Below are 19389 nucleotides of genomic sequence, written 5' to 3'. Positions count from 1 at the left end.
GTATTGAGCTGGATTAAAGAGTGTGGATGGGATCGAGTGCTTTTCGAATTGGATGCTCAGGTACTTGTGATGTCAGTTAATTGTGTTTTGTTAAATGATTTATCGTCTTTTGGCCTTTTGGTTCAAGATTGTAAACTGTTTCTATCTAGTTATGAGGAAGCAAAGTGTGTTTTTGTTCATAGATCTGCGAATGATGTCGCTCATGTTCTAGCAACATCAGCTCATTCTGAGTCAGGTCAAGGAGTTTGGATTGATATATTTCCTCCTCATATTTCTTTATTCTCTTTGAATTAATGAAGTTTTCTTGTTATTAAAATGTGTTGAGATTCTAAGGCTCCATCCTTGTATCTTTTGTTTGCATATGCTGTTGCATGTCCCATTCGGTTGAATAAAAGAAGTAGTACAATTAAAGTAATAACGTTTATGTGATTTTTAATATACTTAAAGAGAATTAAATCAACTTTTAACCTAAGAAATCAGAATAACAACTCAAGTCAATTAATCAATCAAATCCAAATCGCCTTAAAACCCATTCAATCCAACTACATAAATCAAAGCACCCTATGGAGAAAGAACCACCTACCATCCCTACCACAAAAAAAAAAAAAAAAAAAAAAAAACTGAAATCTACCAGCAACAATCCTTGACAACAAAAGCAAATAAACACAGCGAGCAGCAAAAAGTCAACGAGAAACTTCCAAATACCATTATGCACGTGAAAATTGAAATTTCAAGAGAAAATATTGATCGAAGCCGCTGTTAAGAGTGTAATCCCTAGATACAGTGGGATATTTTCTGGAGTGATTAATTTGCCATCAATAAAAATTGAATTCAATTATCTACTATAAATAAATAATTATGACCATTCGATCAATTCGATTTTAAATTAAATCGAATTTAATAAATTAAAAATTAAAATTTTAATTTTTATAAAAATTAAATTGAATCGATTTTGATCAGAAATCAAATCAAATTGAATCAATTTGATTCAATTTAATTCAGTTCGATTTGATCGGTTTTAACTTTTAATAAATTTATTACTTTTCACTTTATTTTTAATATTTTAAAATTTAATTATAATATTTTAATTTTAATATAATTTAATTTCTCAAAATAATATATTATTATCCGTAATCGGTTCAATTTAATTTTTTTGATTTTTTTCTAATTAAAATCAAATCAAACTGAAATAAATAAAAACCTAAATCAAAATTTCAAACATAATTTAATTCAATCGATTTTTTTAATTTAAATCGAATATTGCTCACGTATAATTTAGGTCTATAAAATTTTATATTTTCACTTTTATTAAACAGTTTTCTACAAGATATATGAGAAAAATTATTGTAATAATTATATTATTGATAATATATTATTATTATTATATTTATTATGAATTTTCTAATTGAATATGTTTGATGATTTCGTTATTCCGTAATATTGAATAATTAAATTATTTAATTTAATTTAAAAACGTTAAAATTAAGTGCGGCATAATTTTAAATAAATGTCAAAATGTGGATTCATGATATTTAGTAGCAATAAAAAGTCTTTTCAATAATCAAACTAGGAATGAATGTTTCACATCTAAGAGTGAGTTGCTTCATAGCCATTTGTCAAATAATAATAATAATGCCAAATGAAGCCTTAATTAACAATTTTTTCATTTACTTAATGATGAATTTGGTATAATTACTTTTACGCCTTTTGATTAAAACAACTTTTTTTTTATAATAACATAATGTAGAATGTGAAATACAATATCATTACTTTTTAAATATATTTTTTCTTGGAATTATCCAAGATTATATTTATGTTTTTTTTTTTTCCATATATTGTCTCATACTAGAAGAAAATTTTAAAAAATACGTAGACACTTACAGATGACATAATCCGAAAATATTTTTGCGGTATAAATTATTTAAATATATATTTAAATAAAGTTGAAACTGGATTGATTCTATCACCCACCACCAAAGAGAGAGAGACGGCAGCTTTAACTTCGCGGCGCATTCTTAGCTTTTCTCACCGAGACATAAATCCGATTATCGAATCCTTCACTCTCCCTAATTTTCGGGTTTGTCTCATGTTCTCCCATTTCACAAAATAGTTCATCGATCGTTCTTCCACACTTCTCTGAGCTCGCTCCAGCTACTTCCCTGTCTTTTTAGCTCGGAAACCTGGTAATCCGAATGATCCGTGCATATTTCCGGTTTGATCTTTCCCCTCTAGTAGTTTTCGTAGATTTTTGTATGATTCTATTGTCCAGCTTTTGTGTTTTCTGAAAATACTAGTGGAATTGCTTGGTTGAATGTTTTCCCTTTGTTGGTGTTTGTTTATGTGCTAATTGCTTTACTTATTTATTAAAATTAAGTTTTCCCTTGTTGTAAATCTTGCTGTCTACTGAAGAAAAAACCCTTTTCCCATTTTGGGAGGAAAACCGAAAATCTTGATAAGGCATAAAATGCAACTTCCATTGAAAGAGGATGACAATTGTGGCGACACTTAATTTTGCTAACAATTGCATAGTAAGTATTAGTGTCAGCTGTTTAGCCAATCTGATTATTAATTTAAGAGAAAGGATTATCACTTTACAGAAAATTGATAATTACAGCTTGAGTTGGTAATAGTGGATGATCAATCTGCGAGTTCTGGTTTATTTGAAAATTTGATCTCATCATTTGTGATGTGTATGATGACTTAGCTACCAATCTTCTTTCGTGATATGTATTTAGTTGGATGGCATTCTTTTGGCAGGTGATCATAATTGTACAATCAAATAGAAAAGAGGGATTTGGCATTTGAACGGGAGAGGGAGGGTACTGGTTTGCAGAGACAATTGAACTTCTGTGAGCTTAGAGCCTCTCTCATACTATATTCGTTTATTCAACAAATACATCTCCATGCCAATGCTCTTTAGCATTGAGCTTTGCTGGTGAGATTGAGAATTCTCGTGGAGGGCATTCTGTGAAAGAAAGGGATTCAAACTGACACTATGGGTGCTGTTTGCTGCTGTTTGCATGTTGAGGATTTTGAGGATTATATGAATCCCAGCAATTGTTTATATAGAAACTGCATGTGTCTCAGTTGCTTTATACAGAATTTTCTACATGTGGTATGTTTTCTTGTTCTTCCTATTACCTCCCAAAAAAATGTTATCTAATTTTTTTCTAATGATCTTCTATGCTTTCAGTTAACTGATTTATATTACCCTCTATAAGAATGTAACTGAAAGTCAAACCATCAAGCAGGTCTTTTGTATCATATAAGTGCGACATTCAGTCAACACATTTAATTCTCTGCAGTAGCTTGTTATGAAATACAATGCGCCAGAAGGTATATCTAATGAATGCTACAATAGGATATTGCCTACTTTTATTTCTTCTTGGCATATTAGGTCATGAAGAAAAGTGTGTGAGATATTTGCATATTTTCAGTTTAATGAGTGCTCTCACAAATTGAGTGGGATGAATTTTTTAAAAAGAAAAGAGCTGTTAGTGCTTTAGAGGGATGGGTGATTGCATTATCCTACATAATCTACTTGGTTCTAGCATGGGCTGGAATAGGAAAGCCTATGTTTTCTTTTAAACAGGTAATAAAGTCTTGTGGGCTTGAATCCTGCCCCTCTGTCTTTCTTTGGTGTTTGCCATGATTGTGGTGCAATGCATGGTACAGATTTTTAGACCAAATAAAGTCTCATTTTATAGCTTATCCTAATTCTAGAATGTCCATCAGATTCTACTAGTCTCTATATGTGTATAAATAGTGGTCCGAGTCCATTGTAGGGTATTAATTTGTTGAAGTAGTTGATTCTTTTACTTTACATGGACCGAAAAAGATAACTATTGGGGATTATGGAATTGATTTATGTGGACTTTGAACTTATGTACTTACTAAGCTGTGGGAAATTTTTTTTTTTCTTTTTCCTCCCTTCTACATTTATTATTCACCTTTATGGAGTTCCAACCATTATCCATCTTTTTCTTTTTGATTTTCTCTTTATTTGTAGTATTCCTCATTATTTCAAAGAGGGGAAGTGCATTCTGTCCCTTCATCCATTCAGGGGGCAGCTTCTATGACTTCTACATCACTTGACAACTCTCTCTCTGACATGTACCATTCTCCTCCAAGGCCTTTACCATATGATGCCGATCCCAGATATTTTCGCGTGCAGCGTGATGGTCTGGTTTCAAGACGTGAGAAGGGCTCAAGTCATTCACATGAAGAATCAGAACCATTAAGAAGTGACAATGATGCTGATTCTGAGTCCTTGAGTGCAACAGACAAATGGAATGCATCTGCTTGTGAAGAAGGATCCAAAGAACAGCGTGCTAGATCCTCACTGAAGCTCTCATCAGCAACAAGTGTTGGGGTTGGATACATTTATACATCCACAGAAGATGAGGATGTCTGTCCAACATGCCTTGAAGGTAAAGCTTTTAATTTAAACTACAATTGGCCTTGCAGGCTACAGCCCTAACCTATCTTATAGGTCATCCTCATGTCCCCCCCCTGCATTAAGCTATCCTAAGGGTCATTCCCCCCCAAACCTCTACATTGCTCTTGGAGTAGACTGTTTGAACTATAATTCTTCCTGAGGATGTCTGCCATTGTCTTGAAGGAAATTATAATATTTAGCTATAAAATAACTTGTTGGTATCATGTTTCCATCTCGTTGTTTGAAGTACTTCTTGGTAAAAGAATATCCCCAGTCAATCTATGCTAATTCATTCAAAACCAATCCCAGGTTTTCCATGTGAATGCAAACAAAAGCTTCTGAAGTTATAAACATGGCAATTTCTGCTCCACCACAATCACCTTAAACTTCAGCCATTGAAAATTTGCATACCCTTCCGTGCATTTAGAAAAGGTAATCTTTCGGCAGTTGCTTAATGAGCTGAACAATGGACTCACATGAACGAGGAGCAACGTCCTGCTAATTTATGTTTTATCCTCTAATCTAGTGGCTTTTCCTCCTAATAATTGGGGTCAATCTTATTACTGATTGAAAAAGGGGAGCAGATTAAAAAGCACTAGTCTGGTAATTTAGAAGCAGCTTTATTGAGAAACACGAGCTTGGATGTGATAGGGTACTTAAGAAGTAACCTTGAAAACATTAAGCATTATACTTTTATGGCAACTGTTTAGATATGTAAAGCATTTGCTTTATTGTGTCAGAGATTTTGAACGTTAAGTTGTCATTGTTTGAAACTCTCTTTTCCCTCTTGTGCAGAATATACACCTGAGAATCCCAAGATAATGACTAAATGCTCTCACCATTTCCACCTTGGTTGTATTTATGAATGGATGGAAAGAAGTGACAGCTGCCCGGTCTGTGGCAAGGTAACTCCTGCTTTTACCTTTTGTAAGCTTGCTCATTCAGGTTTGACGTTTAATCCAGCAGGACCAGCATGCACACACATAATTCGCTGCAAGTGGCTTTTAATAATCTGAAACTATTTGTACCAATATTCTTCTCATTTCTTTTTATTTTGTTTAGCATCCTCTTTTCACATTTTTTGCCAATTTCAAATCATTTTAGTAAGCAATTAGTCCTTAAACTATGGGAACTCCCAATCATTTTTATTTTTTGGTCTCCAATATAGAAATACACTCTGATTTCTTTATGAGCAGTTGAGCACTAATGCACAACTTGCTTGGTAAGCTTTGGACCCATATACTTTATTGCAGCACATTTTTTACTGCTTCAGCTTGTCTTAGTTTTATAATTTTCATTTATGCTTGACTAATCTCCAACTCAAACTAAATTCCTTAATTGAAACGAATAGGATCACTTGCATAATTGTTTTGCACCGTGTACGTGGAGGTAAATAAGTCTTGTTGATGTCAATTCAAATGATGAACTATAAAAATTTCAGACAGTATAGAAGTTGACTCCATATTTCATAAATTTCTTTTGTGCATGTTATGTGCAATTTCAGATTGCTTGTTTTACTCTTTATTGCATGCAAATTTTGGGGGTCTGGATGTGTCTGCTCCCCTTTTGGGGTATGGAGGGAATGTGGGTTGAAGTTTAGAGAAAACTATGTTTTTCTGTATTTGATTTGTTGGTGAAACATTCTGAAAGTTTGTTGACTGTTGTGTTTCACACCATAAAGATATATCCACATGCACACACACAAAAATTTTCTGATTAGGCATTGTGTTAATGAGCAGACAGAAAAGAAAATTGATGGTGTCCTTTATGGAGTGCAGTATTACGATGTATAATTTGATTAATGGTCGGAAAAAAAAAACACCGTTTCTTGTGTTACACTTATGAGACACGTGCTTTCCATCATGATGTGTGCTCATTCAGTGATCATAATTTTCTCAGTTCTCTTGATGTGATTTTAGTTATTTATTTTTATCTTATTTAGTGGACTGTTTGTTGGAAACTTGTTTCATTTGGGGTTGTGTTGTGCATCATTTTTACTGCATCCTGAAGAATGTTGGCATAACACGTTGAGTAAATCCATATGAAATATGAAGAAGTTCTAATTTTCCATTAGACTGATTGTCATTTTGGCAGGCCAATCCAGATTAAGGGGCAATTAGACTTATTGATATATTATGGAATTTGCTTAGGTCTATGTTAATTATTTGTATCCTACTGGATCTCTCCTGTCACATCTACCGGATTCATGCAAGTCTAGTTTAACATGCATTATGGTTCTGCTGAAATACCACAATGTGAGATTTCATTTGGCCCTCTTCCAATTATAACTTTATATCTCAAATTGCTTGGACATTCTCTCATTTGATGTTCCAAATGTCAAAATAGTAGGTTTTATGTTTCTTATTCATTTTCTTCTTTTGGATCCAATGTTTCATATGCTCTTTTATATGCATGAAAAATAATAGGAATGAGGTTGGATATCGTGTTTTGCCTGAAACTTGCTACTTTGACTGAAGTATTTCCTCTGTTTGGCCCTTGCAGGTGATGACATTCGAGGAAACAACTTGATCTTGCTTGTAGGTTTGGGTCGTGGATGAACCGTCAACAACAGGGGGAAAAAGAAAACCGAAAGGAGATCTGTAAAGTGCTTTGTGAATATTGCAGGTTAAAGTGTTTGTTACCTCTGGTAAACGTTGAAAATTGTTCTGATAACAATCTTTGAAAAATTCGGTTTCTTACAAAAATGCCCTTAGAAACATTTTTCATGATATGAATGGAAATCTGCTTACAGTTTCGTCAAAACATGCCTTGAGCCTTTGGTACGTTTGGTGTTTGTATTTCAGTCTTAATGCTCTGATTTATGTTTTCTTGTTTTTTTTTTTAATTTTATTTTATTTTATTTTTATTATTTTTTTTGGATTCTATCTGCTTGCAAATGATTAAGAAAGTAAACTAGGTCTTAACTCATCTCTTCCTCTGCGGAAAAATGAGATCACGTAAACTATAAAACTCATACGATGGATTGCCGCTTCATGAGCTGAGACTTGCACCCGTTAACGGGAACGATATACATATATACCCATTTCATGAACTCCACCGAAGGTTTTGAATCTGGTATGGCGAGTTTGCCTTAATGCTATTTCATACTTGGTTAATTTAATTCGTGGAAATGTCCAAATTAGTGAGTCTTATCCTGTTTGCTCTAGTCAAAATGAAACGATAATACATGCTCTGATTACTTGTCTTTTTACTCGTGATTGTTGGATGATGACCGAATTTGGTTGGCTTTTTCCCCGCATGCAGTCGTTTAGTGATTGGTTTGTTCGGGTATGCAATTCAATTTCTGTTTCTACTTTATACATGGTGGTCTTGGTAGTTTGAGATTTATGGGAGAATAAAAACGTTGTGGTATGGAAGCAGAAAAAAAAACGTTGTGGTATGGAAGCAGAAAAGGTGTTCACCTTATGTTGTAATTAAGCGTTCAAAGTCTTTCTTCAAGATTGGGAGGCGGCTAAAAGTTGCAGGGAGTTGGTTGTTAATGTTCTGGTTTGCGTCCAATAGAAAAAGCCACTTATTGAAAGTTTTAAGTTAAATGTTGATGCTGCATTACTACTACATCCGGCTATGGGAGTGGGTTGCGTCTTAAGAGGATGAAATGATTAGTTTATTGCAGTATGTAAACGAATTTTTGATAATTTTGATGCTTTTAGAGCTGAAACCGTGACTTTCAAGGAAGTTTTAAATTGGCTCAAAGATGGTGGTGGTTGGTCCTTCGTTATTATGTCATACGCCTCGGCTCGAATTATAACTGATTCCAATTATTAGAATTTATCATCATTTAATAGTTTTATTTTTTATTGCAAGTTTCTTATTTCATAAATGCCTTATATTTCTATTAATTTTATTTGTAGTTCTGCGTTTGCTTGTTCGAGCTAGTCATGGTATTCCAAATCTGATTGAAGTTTTTTTCTCACCTCTGTTGATCGTTCTTGAAACTTATGAATAGCCAATTACTCTCACTAGTAATCGATCAAAATAAGTGTTCTATTTATTATTTTTATAATTTTAATTTCATCTGGAAACCTAAAATATTAGGGATTGTCAAATTAGCTTTGTTAATTTTTCACGTGTAAGAAGGAAGAGAAAAGGATTGTCAGAAAACATGTTCTAATAATACAATTATGGTTCATATACAGCAACGGCTACAAAGCCAAGCCAAAATCTCTCACTTGCTGTAAACTTTTTTTTTTTTTAATTTGTCTCATTCAACAACTAGCAGCAGAAACACGTCCCTTTATTAGTCCAATACCGCAAAGCAATACTTGTAGGCATACAATGAGACAGGGTTAACAGAGAGAAGCAGTTAACTTGCAGCAGCTTCAAAAGCTCTAAGGAAAAACTCGGGGGGCTGGCCGCCGCTTAGCTCGTGCTTTCCACTGATCTGTTAAAAGGTATACATGTAATCCTCAACGTCACAAGTATATGTATTACATCGAATTATGGATGTCAACATATACAGAAAAAATGGATCATTTATCGCATACCACGTAGTATGGGACCCCTGTGATATTTGCCGAGTACTTCTTCAGGTCATCGTTGACCTTCAGAAAATACAGACGAAGTTCAGATCAGATGACAGATAGTAGTTTGTAGCCAAGAATACAAATCAAAGGAATATAATGCAATTAACCAAAAAGTAGAGAGAGAGAGCTTCATGGTAGCTAATATGAAAAAGGAGAAAAGATTTGAGGGAATATGACTTGCAGGATTTCAAATTTTATCCAAAATGCATGGCGTTGGCAAAGCAAGCATCATGGGAACTTAAAATGTTGCACAATTAGATTGCCATTAAAAATTGTTCTTTAGAGTAAAAAAAAAGTTTCTTAAATCTTTGAAAATTGATTTGAATAGGGCATGCACAACCTATCGCAACAAATACGAAATCTAAAAGTTTCAGGCTTTCAGCTGCCTGTGGAAATCAAAAGGAGCAAAAAATAGATGATCACACCTCCTTTACACCATTATTGGGATCTTCAAGGAATTCTGCTGCTCCCTCTACCCCAACTTTTGCAGCACATTCCAGAAGAAATTCCCTGCATGGACTCATTAATGTCAGTGTTTGCCATTTTGGGATGTCGGGATTATCAGCACATTTAAAATGACACAAGTTTGTTGCACTAAGGATGTGAGCAATGTGGAACATTTCTTTCCACTTTCACAATTAATCTTCCAATTAGGAACCTAGACAACATAGATAATCTCCTTACTATGCTACCTGAATATGAATGGAGCAGCTTAAGTGATAAAAGAGCTCGTAATAGTTTGACATTACATTTTTCAGCTGTCAAACGAATGCCTAATTTGACTTTCCGGGTTGCCTACTTGGATTAACAGATGCCTTGCAAAAGTAGATATGCCAGAAGCTCATTTTGATGGATGCCTGCCTTCCTGGAACTTTTAGATGTTAATTTTTAGGAATTCTGCAATTCTGAATAATCCCCTTTCAATTTATTGGATGATGCACAATAGATAGTGTCACACTGTAGTCAGCTTATTTAGTTTGGCCAAGGGAATGCTAAATTTCAATATTTGTCCACTCAAGTTGATAACCTTGAGGAACAGTACTCAGGATTCAGTTGCAACTCTTATAAAAAGTTGCACCAAGAAGTTCTGGAAACAATGTCCTAATGCATGGTCAAAGGAAAATCTTGGGCAAGCAAGCAGGCAGCAAACACATGCATTGGGAAATACATGGAAAGTGCATGATAAATTTTTTTAAAAAAAAAACCAGAAATCTCATGATCAAGATGAGCAAACAAGCTAATGATCAAAATGAGCATAAAAATGTTTTTTATGACATGTATTTTACCTATCACCAATGTATTTAGCCTGAGTGAAGTAACCTAGGAACAGCTCCTCTACAAGATTATGTTGCTTGTCAAGACCCTGTTGGCCAGCAAAAAATACAAGCCTGTGGCTGTCCAAAGTATTGCCTCTGTGCAATCCGAAATGATGTTTAATGTATTATAAAGGAAATCCAGCTTATTATCTCATATAGCCCCAGACCATATATCAAAAATTAAAATGAATATCAAATCTTACGTGAGACCAGATATGTTATATTCCAGGCCAAGACCCCTATAAACCTGCAATTTTCCAATTGTCAAAATGGCTTAATAACATCCAACACCAAAAAGCATTAACAACATACAGGAAATTTACAAAGAAGAAATTGAGGAAAATAGAAAGATGAGGATAAAAGAAACCTCTGTCATCCGAGCTATAATTCCATCAGTTCGGGATCCGAACTTTTCCCTATAATACTGCAGCTTATTTACACCTTCTTTAGGGGCAGATGGATTAAGAAAAAATGGATGCCATTTGATCTGGAAACCAAAACAGAAATAAGTTGGTCTGAAACTAAATAGATCAAAAGTAACATATCAGAAAAAGCCTTGCAGAAAGAAAGACCTCAAAATCAAATCGGTCTTTAGAAGCATTTATAGCTTTGTCTAGATTTCTCTTTCCAACAAAGCACCATGGGCATGCAGTATCTGAACTGACATCAATTCGAATAAGCTTCTTCCCACTGCTATTACTGACAGACTGAGTCATGATCTTTGAGTATCTGAAACCTTCCTAACACAGGCACTAAATCAGGCTCTCACATAAGATCTAAAAGTCATAGATAGTAAGTTTCAAAATCCATTGAAAATTTTTTAGAAGATCAAGCCCAGTCACAGAAAAGTATAGCAAAGAGTCACTTCATTGTCAGCGGAGCACAGCAATGTGCACACTTACGACTATTGCTATCCATACTGAATGACAAACTAGCAGCTACTTATTCCTTAGATTCTGTTTTTACTTCCTTTTATCACTTCTAAGTGTCTACCATTTCCATTGCCATTCATGAAAAGAAGATTAATTGTTGTTTTTCCTTTAAAAAATATTAATGAGAATAATTATTAAGTTATCAACTCATACAAATGGTAAGGAGAAAAAAAGAAGGCCATGTTGGATATTAGAGGGCCACATTACTCTTGTACTAAAATCCAAGACAGATAAGTTAACATGATTGAACTTTTGGTGACTGAAGACAATACTAATTTCACATACTTAAATGATAATTCATAACTACGATTTCAGCCATCGAAGGAGCTCAAAACTACCCCCTGCAAATATCACCTGTTTTATTAGTCAGACACTTTTAGGATCAATTGAGAGAAACAGATGAAAATCCAAATAAAGAAGTCAAGTCAACAGATTCACAGCTACTGGATGTAGAGGCAACTACTCATTTGTTGTATCATAAACAGATTAAAAACAAACAACAAAACAACGAGGGGTTTGCTTTGGTTGTCCAGCAATTACAAGAGCAAACACAAATACAGCCAATACAATGCAGAATCAACAACAACGTGCCAAGAAAATGAATTCTATCAGTCAAGGAAACCTAGAAAATGTTAAAAATAGCAGCCAACAATTAGAAAGAACAAAAATTGGTGAGAATTGCAGCAAATATATAGGGTAGAAGCATCAAATGAAAACAAAAAACATACAAGAATTAAAATTTGAAACTGAGGTTTACTTGCCCGAAAGAATATTGAAAGTGGGACTTCTTGAAGAGCTACCAAACGCATCGCCAGTGAGAAATTGCAAGGATTGAGATTTTGCTTTTATAGGGACAGGCGTGGTTCCGTTTGACGTTGACCATTCCCAATTTCCCCACTAACTCGAACTGTGTACAAAGAATTAGTGATAAGCAATTTTTTATTATTATTTAAGAACTCAATTAACTCGCACGTCATATGCGAGTTGTGATTTAATTTAATACACCATTTATATTATTTCATTAAAAATTAAATTATTCATAAAATTAATTAATTTTATGTCTTTATCCATATTAAATGGATATATGCGTAAAATTATCAAAAGCTATCATTTCAATAAACACACTATATATTTTTTGAGTTGAATAAAAGCATAAATACATTTATTTTTTTTAGATAAAGAGATATTAATTTATTTTAGTATTTTCATTTTTTAAGATTCCTTAAAAAATACCTAAAGTTAATTTTTGGGCCACGTAAAAAAAAAATCTCATTATCAGTAGAAAAAAAGTGATCGAGGAAAACAAAAAATCATCTATCATTTTGTAAGAAATTATACATTGAAACAATGATTTTAAAATCTTAGAGGCTTCATTTAAAATTATTTATTTTATAAAAAGTTAAATGAGTTTTTGTAAATTTCAATTTTTTAAAATAATTTTATTTAAATTAAAAAAAATAATTTTAATAAAAATTAATTAAATTAAATTTAATTAGTGAGTTTTCAATAATGAATATTATATATATAACTACTTTTAAGCCACGGTCCAATTTTCTTTCTTATCTTTCGATTTTCTTGGAAAACAAACAATGGATAATAGCTTCATTGATTGAAATTCCCTGTCAATTATCCTTGAGTCTTATAGATCATTATTGTATAAATAAGAAATTATTACATGCAGCCTCGTATATATAAAGTTAAATTTTAACCATATTAATTATGATAGGTTTGATTTTTTTTTTTAAAAAAATGATAGGTCCAATTATTAAGTAAGCGAACGAAATCATGAAATTATCAAAGATATAACAAAATCAATCCCCCAACAAAGAGTGAAATATATGTGGGCATACAGCCGGAGTGGGTAAACGGGTAGAAAGGGCAAGGAACGCCGATTGCGGATTCCAAAGCAGCTTCCTCCTGAGCTCTTTTGGTGCCAATGCTCGCTGGTTAGACAAGCTTGTGGTCGCGAGCACACTGCGGCTGTAGCCTCTGATGGGTCGCTTTTCACTTGGGTTTGATCTCTTACTCGTCTGCATTGATTTTCTTGTTTGTGCCTCCTTAGTATGTTTATAGTTTCCATGATCCCATTTTGAAGTTAAGCAGTTTAAATTTTGAGAGTCTTTTATACCTTTAACTCAAGAATTTTTGTTCTGGTAAGGGTTGAGTCTTGAAATAGTTCAAATAATAAGTACATTATTCTAATGCAGAAGCGATTTTATCATAGTTTTTTGTACCGTATACATCAATGGCAGTAGAAATGAAGTGAACCACAGTCAGTTTTCTATTCATTAACATGACGAAGCATCCAAGGTGGGATCTGAAGTGTATCGGGGTGAATCTGAGCTCTAGCCTCTTCATTTTCGTTCATGAATTCTCTAGTCTGGAGAGGGCCACTGGCACTGTACCACATCATCAAGAAAATAAATGTTTACCCTAGCCAAATACTGTTCAACACAATGGACAGGCTCAGATACATGAGTTGGTCATCTATAATATGGAGAGACGGCGAGAGATGTAATACCTAATACTTAGAGATGGAAGTGAGAGAATCGGCGGTGGCATGAAGGAAGTTGGGTTCGGGCCAAGATTTTGTTGCTCGCAGTTTGCTTGCTCAGCCGTTGTCTTCTCATTTTCCTTGAGCTGTTGCCAATACATTATCAATTATTACAAATGCAGTCTAGTTATGGAAATCTAGGAGACTAAATGCAAAGGTAGGTGCGTTTTTACCTTTTTGCTTAACATGTTGTTTTGCTCATGCAATGCTCTTTCCTGCAAGTTGTCGGTTATTTTTGTCGATTCTTCTTTATTTCAATGGTTGTTCTATTGGTCGCTTTATGTTAATTGCCAAAATGAATCAAAAGCAAGAAAGCTTACCTTCTTCTGCAAGCCAGAGATGGACTCATGGTAGAGTTGATTCTGCAATAAATTCCAGGTTAATATTTACATAAAGTAAGCTTTTAATTTACGATGATTATAAAATATTGAAATGAGGCCAAACAGTTTCACCTTTCTTGCTCGAACGCGTTTAAGACCATTAGCAATCTGTTGCTCCAAGTGTTGGAGTTCTCTTAGACTCATGGGATCCAAATCTTCTCCTGAAAAGTTCCTATTCGATCAATGTGAAGAATGTCAGAATAATCTGTTAATTAAAGAAAATAAGCCAAATAATTCAAATGGAATAATTTTAGTACCTTAGGCTTCTCTCCAAGATCTCAATCCGAGCCATGAGCTTGGGGCATTCCAAAGACCAATTTCCCTAACATTTATAAAGACAACCTTAGACATGCATGCTTTCAACCAAGATTCATGCTTGGCTTATAATCTGATAAACCCTGTGAGCAGGAGTTCAATTAATAGGTAATCTCTAAAAATCATCGGAAAAATACCTGATGTTCGGAGTCATTAGCAGCTTGTCGTTCCGCAGATGAATAACTCTCGTATCTTTCTAGGATCCTTTCCATGCTGCCACAAAAGGAAAAGTTCTAAGCAACTTCATAAAAGCCATGTGTACATGAAGAGCTGCCTAACCCTAGGCATTGAAGTGTGTGTAACATTCTTAGCAAACTATCATTTCAACCTAAAACAGTTGTATGGAACTAGATTCGGTAGGCCAATCCAGGCTCTGAATTAAACTGAGATAGTTATGAATCAAATTCAAAACTAAATCACTGGTTCAAGGGACTGAATTAAAATTGAACTGACTATAGCCTAGACCAAAATAAATAGTTTAAAATGTCTATTCTAATTCAATTAAAACTAGATGTGTTTTCAAAAATAGATGGTGGAGTTGTATTACTTAGTTTTTATATGTTCGTTTTGCAAACTATAGCCCTAGACCATTTTATATTTTGCTTTTTTTTTTATAAAAATATAAAACCAAAAAAAAAAATAAAAGCTATGCAGAGAGCCCAATTATTAAGCCTTTAATAGTATGTTCTTGACTCTCTAATTTTTAAGTTAAATGAATTTTATTAATTGATCAAAAAAGACTTAGTATGGCACATCAAGTCTAGCTCTATTGAAATTCAACATTCTGATAATTGAACTAATAGCACTACATTTTTCTTTCAAGAATGGATTTCTAAAAATATTCTAAAACCCAATTGTATTTCGTCTCATTTACAGCCATCATTGCTTCCAATAGGCTATATCATGATCATCTTGGACCACAATATACAGTATCCATCCATCTTTTCCTCTTGTTGTTGCCTTAGTTTATTTTAATTTTGGTGTAAGTTGAAGAGCCATTTTCATAATTCGGGTAAATCAAAGCAATCATCCTTATATACATCATTGGTTTTGACTTAATCTGGAGAGCTCACAATATCAAGTGTTTTAGGAGAAAATGATAATGGAGACCATAGGCATAGGCAATGTTCTATGTTTAGCTGTATGAAGGTTCGCCTTGATCTGGTTGCTTGGCTTATTGTCTGAACGTTTTGTTTCCTTACACTCATTCTTCGTATCTTTCTTAAACCTGTGGCATCTTATGCCTGTGTCTCTACTTCCATAATGTGAGGCTATGCCTACGAAGCATTACATTTCTACACCAGATTGGTGCTTTGCTAGGCTTTTCATAGACTTTGTGACATTTTTTTTTCCTTAGATAGTCACCAACAAACGTACAATTCCACTCCTTATAAATCTTGTATTCTGTCTAGCAAAAAAAAATTTGTCTAAACTGAATTTATATGAACCTATAGTATAAAACTATAGTATAAAACAATAATAATAGAACTCACATCAAATCTCATATACGGTAAAATTATCCGTCTGACAAATAATATGTAAGAAAATTAAACAGGGTGTACTTTTTATGTTAAGCCAATAATAATAACAAATGAAAATTTCAAATATAGAAATTTCATCCCTTTAATTAAATCGCATAAGCAAACATCTTAATCCAATAGCTACTAAACAAATCTTGAGATGATATCCATAACTAAACAGTACTTCAACTAGCTAACTCTAATTAACTAGCTATTTCAAGAATCTCAGTCCCCTAAATTGAAAAGTCTCCAAGAAATTACTCGAAGGGGAGAAACATTTATCCATATAGCTACCTAGCTAGCTTAATCACCCTCAGAACTCATGACAAAATCCCTTAAACTTGGCATTAATTAAAGCGATTTTGTTAAAATATTGATTCTAGTGGAAGATCTTTGTGGAAATTAATCTTGAATAACTACCTCAAACATTGGTGTTTATATCATTGAGGGGGAGCATGCTCCTAGGTTTACCAACAACAATGAATCCCAATATCCTAAGATTATAAAAAAGATGCAAAAAGCACCAAGCCCCATGACACAAAGCTCTAGGACTGGGACTAGGATCCTTGATAGCTAGGCCCGTGCTACTGAACCCTCAGTACTAGCAAGTTTTGATTTAGGAATCTAATTACTATACCACCATAACTGTAGATAATACTTCCCTAATGAGCGAAGTCGTCGTAAACAGTTGTGTTATTCAGTGGTATACATTAAAGCTTCACATAATTCTCGTATATAATTGAAGCTTCTACTGATCATTCAAAGACTAATCGGTGCAGTATACTGCTTTCTTTAATTGACAGCTATGTCTAAAGAGAAAACGAAATTGACCCGTTTGAACAAGCAAAGGGAATGCATGATTTAACATATACATATCTATAAGAACAAGGAGAGTAACAGGTCATAGTCCGGTCTGCAGACAAGAAAAGGGTTCTATGTGTTAGCTCTTTTTTCTTCTTTAGTTGTTTGTGTATTTGCAAGAAAGAGAAACTGTACACATGCAAGCTTACATCCATGGCAACTGGTGATTTTCAATGTAATGAACGTCTTGAAACGGTACAATTAAAAAAGAAAGAAAGAACAAAAGAGAGAAAAGATGGGAAAACAACCATAACCCAGAAGCAAAAAGGAATCAGAAAATAAATACATGCAATAAAAATGAGTAAAGAAGGAAAAGGAAATACCTTGAATTAGTAGAGTACTCAAAGAGCTTTCCTTTGATTGAGAAAACAATCAAAGCAACTTCAGCATCACAAAGAACTGAGATCTCATGAGCTTTCTTTAGCAGACCAGTCCTTCTCTTGGAAAAAGTTACTTGCCTGTTAATCTTGTTCTCGATCCGCTTGAGCTGAACCCTACCTCTCCCCATTTCTCACTCTTTCCTTAAATTTGAGATCCCAAAAAAGAAAAAGCAAAATTGAGAACCCAAAAAAGAAAGGAAAATGTATTCAAAAAGACCTACAAAGCCAAATTTGGAGGTTCATTGCAAGAAGAGGAAGCATAGAAAATAATTATGGTAAGGTATTATGAGAAAGTTTCTATTTTTGTGTTGGTGAGGGTTTCTTCTTGTTGTATGAAGCAAAGCGTGGTGTGCATATATATGGAAAAATAAAGGAATAGGAAAGAAGAGTGAACAGTTGTTTAATTATATATTATTTGGGGAATAAAAGAAATGGATTGTGTTGTGGGTGGTTTGGGAAAACAGGAGTGGTCTTAAAAGAGATGTGCTGTCGAGATGGGATTGGAGGAGAGGCAGAGAAGTTGGTTAGAGTGTCATTTAGAGCCACAGGCTCAAGGGAGAGAAGCTTCCGTGCAAGATCTAGTGTTTGTGAGGTGCCACTGAGAAAACTTTGCAGCTTGCAGATGGTGCAGACTCCTCTCTTGAATATGTTTATGTATGGTGACGGCGCTTTCTCTTCTTTGATTTTACTATTTCCAGTCTCTTCAGCTCCATGTGAATTCGCCGTATGTAACTGTAGAATTCTCCATCACTCCATGTCTTCTGCTGGCTATTGCAACTTCTTGTTTTATTTCCTTCTTTGCGCAATGGATAATCATGTTGAAGAGAAAGTAATTTAAAACATGTTTTCATTGGTGAATTTGATATTTGTATAATGAAAATTCTATCAAAGTATTGAGTGCAAGGAGCTTCTAGAAAGTGTAAACTACAATTTTATACCCCTGTAATTTGTTGAAACATATATACTAGTCTTGTACTTTTAAAAATTTAGCTATTTACCCCTTGTACTTTTAAAAAGTTAACGAATTACTCCCTATACAGTAGAATTCCTTTATTCCATTAATAATTGAGCCTTATAATTTTGTATGTACATTCCAATAATTTTTCATATGGATATCTTCCTTTCACTTTACTTTCAATTTACAAATAAAATACAGAAGTGGACCCCACAATTTTTATTTTTATTTTTATTTTTATTTTTATTTTTATTTTTACCTCGAGTTTCCTTCTATCCTGTTTAAATTTAGATGTTATGTTTTAAAGAATTTTATTATGGTCAATATTCTTAGATGTTATGTTATTGCAGGCAAGGTCTAATAAGAAATCCTAACCCTGTTTCCCTCGTTCCAAACAGAAACTAGGAAATAAAAAGCATAAAATGGGTAATTAGGGTTTGTAGATATATAAAGTTGAATAGTCGACACAACAGGTGGAGTGAAATGATAGCAGAATCCCAGTAAAGACAGGTAGGTCTACTACAACTACATGTGCAAATTGATGTGGTCCAAATTTGGGATTGTTTCTTTACTGTAAGATTTTTAAGATTTTAATACTGGAAGTGGTCCATCTCCCATATATCATTATTATTAATTTTGTACCTGGTGGTCATGTATTAAAGTTAAAAACCAAGTAATCCTGGAACCATGATACCCTACCTTCTCACAATTTCCTCGTACGAAACTTTCCCCATCTCCATAACATAGGCTATACATGGGGACCATTTTCTCTTACTATCATAAATAATTAAGGACAATGGGGACCATATTAGGAATTTAATGGGAAAAAGAGAATTCTCTGTTGTGGTATTACGATATTTAGAATCCAGTAACCCTAAATCACCCTATAAGTAGACATTGTCTGGTGCCAATTATATCAATAAATTGTTGTCTTTTGATACTCAACGTGATTTATTAAACTTCTTTTTCTCCTTAAAATAGACGAAATATGTACTGCTTCTAGACACTGGACAGACACCAACTGCATATGAAGATGGTTTTTGCAAGTTTTGAAAAGTATAAATCCATGTCATCTTAGGAATCAAGCAACAACCATCCCGATCATCCTCTTCATCTACAGCAGGTAAGATAGCCAACTCGAGCTAGCAAAGCAATATGGATGGGAAGGAATCTTTTTGCTAGACCGTAATTTGT

The 19389-nt window shown here is 33.8% G+C and overlaps 3 protein-coding genes across 13 annotated transcripts; 1 reads left to right on the top strand and 2 right to left on the bottom strand.

The window, feature by feature from the left end:
* Nucleotides 1–1950: 1950 nt before the first annotated feature.
* Nucleotides 1951–7201, top strand: LOC110609590 (E3 ubiquitin-protein ligase At3g02290). Of its 3 annotated transcripts, XM_043954012.1 has the most exons (6): nt 1951–2212; nt 2758–3115; nt 3252–3336; nt 4010–4430; nt 5234–5343; nt 6941–7201. In XM_043954012.1, exons 3-6 carry the CDS (start codon nt 3325–3327, stop codon nt 6965–6967), a joined length of 570 nt encoding a protein of 189 aa, XP_043809947.1. In that variant the 5' UTR covers nt 1951–2212; nt 2758–3115; nt 3252–3324; the 3' UTR covers nt 6968–7201. The 3 variants fall into 3 exon arrangements, with proteins under 3 accessions (XP_043809947.1, XP_021604968.1, XP_021604969.1); XM_021749276.2 differs by lacking the exon at nt 3252–3336 and having other exon boundaries at nt 1952–2183; XM_021749277.2 differs by lacking the exon at nt 3252–3336 and having other exon boundaries at nt 1952–2212.
* A 1348-nt stretch (nt 7202–8549) lies between these two features.
* Nucleotides 8550–12140, bottom strand: LOC110603990 (uncharacterized protein YwbO). 9 transcript variants are annotated; one of them, XM_021742061.2, is made up of 8 exons: nt 11992–12140; nt 10871–11027; nt 10666–10785; nt 10502–10545; nt 10269–10394; nt 9408–9492; nt 8944–9000; nt 8550–8840 (listed from the first exon to the last, which is right to left on the bottom strand). In XM_021742061.2, the coding sequence occupies exons 2-8, from the start codon at nt 11012–11014 to the stop codon at nt 8763–8765; spliced, it is 654 nt and encodes a 217-aa protein (XP_021597753.1). In that variant the 5' UTR covers nt 11015–11027; nt 11992–12140; the 3' UTR covers nt 8550–8762. The 9 variants fall into 9 exon arrangements, with proteins under 9 accessions (XP_021597753.1, XP_021597729.1, XP_021597705.1 ...); XM_021742037.2 differs by having other exon boundaries at nt 10871–11034; nt 11992–12139; XM_021742013.2 differs by having other exon boundaries at nt 10871–11034; nt 11988–12134.
* A 1232-nt stretch (nt 12141–13372) lies between these two features.
* On the bottom strand, nt 13373–18101 carry LOC110608582 (truncated transcription factor CAULIFLOWER A). Its single transcript, XM_021747846.2, has 8 exons — nt 17184–18101; nt 14617–14692; nt 14422–14486; nt 14237–14336; nt 14105–14146; nt 13958–13999; nt 13752–13870; nt 13373–13629 (listed from the first exon to the last, which is right to left on the bottom strand). The coding sequence occupies exons 1-8, from the start codon at nt 17366–17368 to the stop codon at nt 13512–13514; spliced, it is 747 nt and encodes a 248-aa protein (XP_021603538.1). The 5' UTR covers nt 17369–18101; the 3' UTR covers nt 13373–13511.
* Nucleotides 18102–19389: the final 1288 nt, after the last annotated feature.

The sequence above is a fragment of the Manihot esculenta genome, chromosome 2, assembly GCF_001659605.2.
Source record: "Manihot esculenta cultivar AM560-2 chromosome 2, M.esculenta_v8, whole genome shotgun sequence".
NCBI classification, from domain to species: Eukaryota; Viridiplantae; Streptophyta; class Magnoliopsida; order Malpighiales; family Euphorbiaceae; genus Manihot; species Manihot esculenta.
This window is presented reverse-complemented; position numbering and strand designations above follow the sequence as displayed.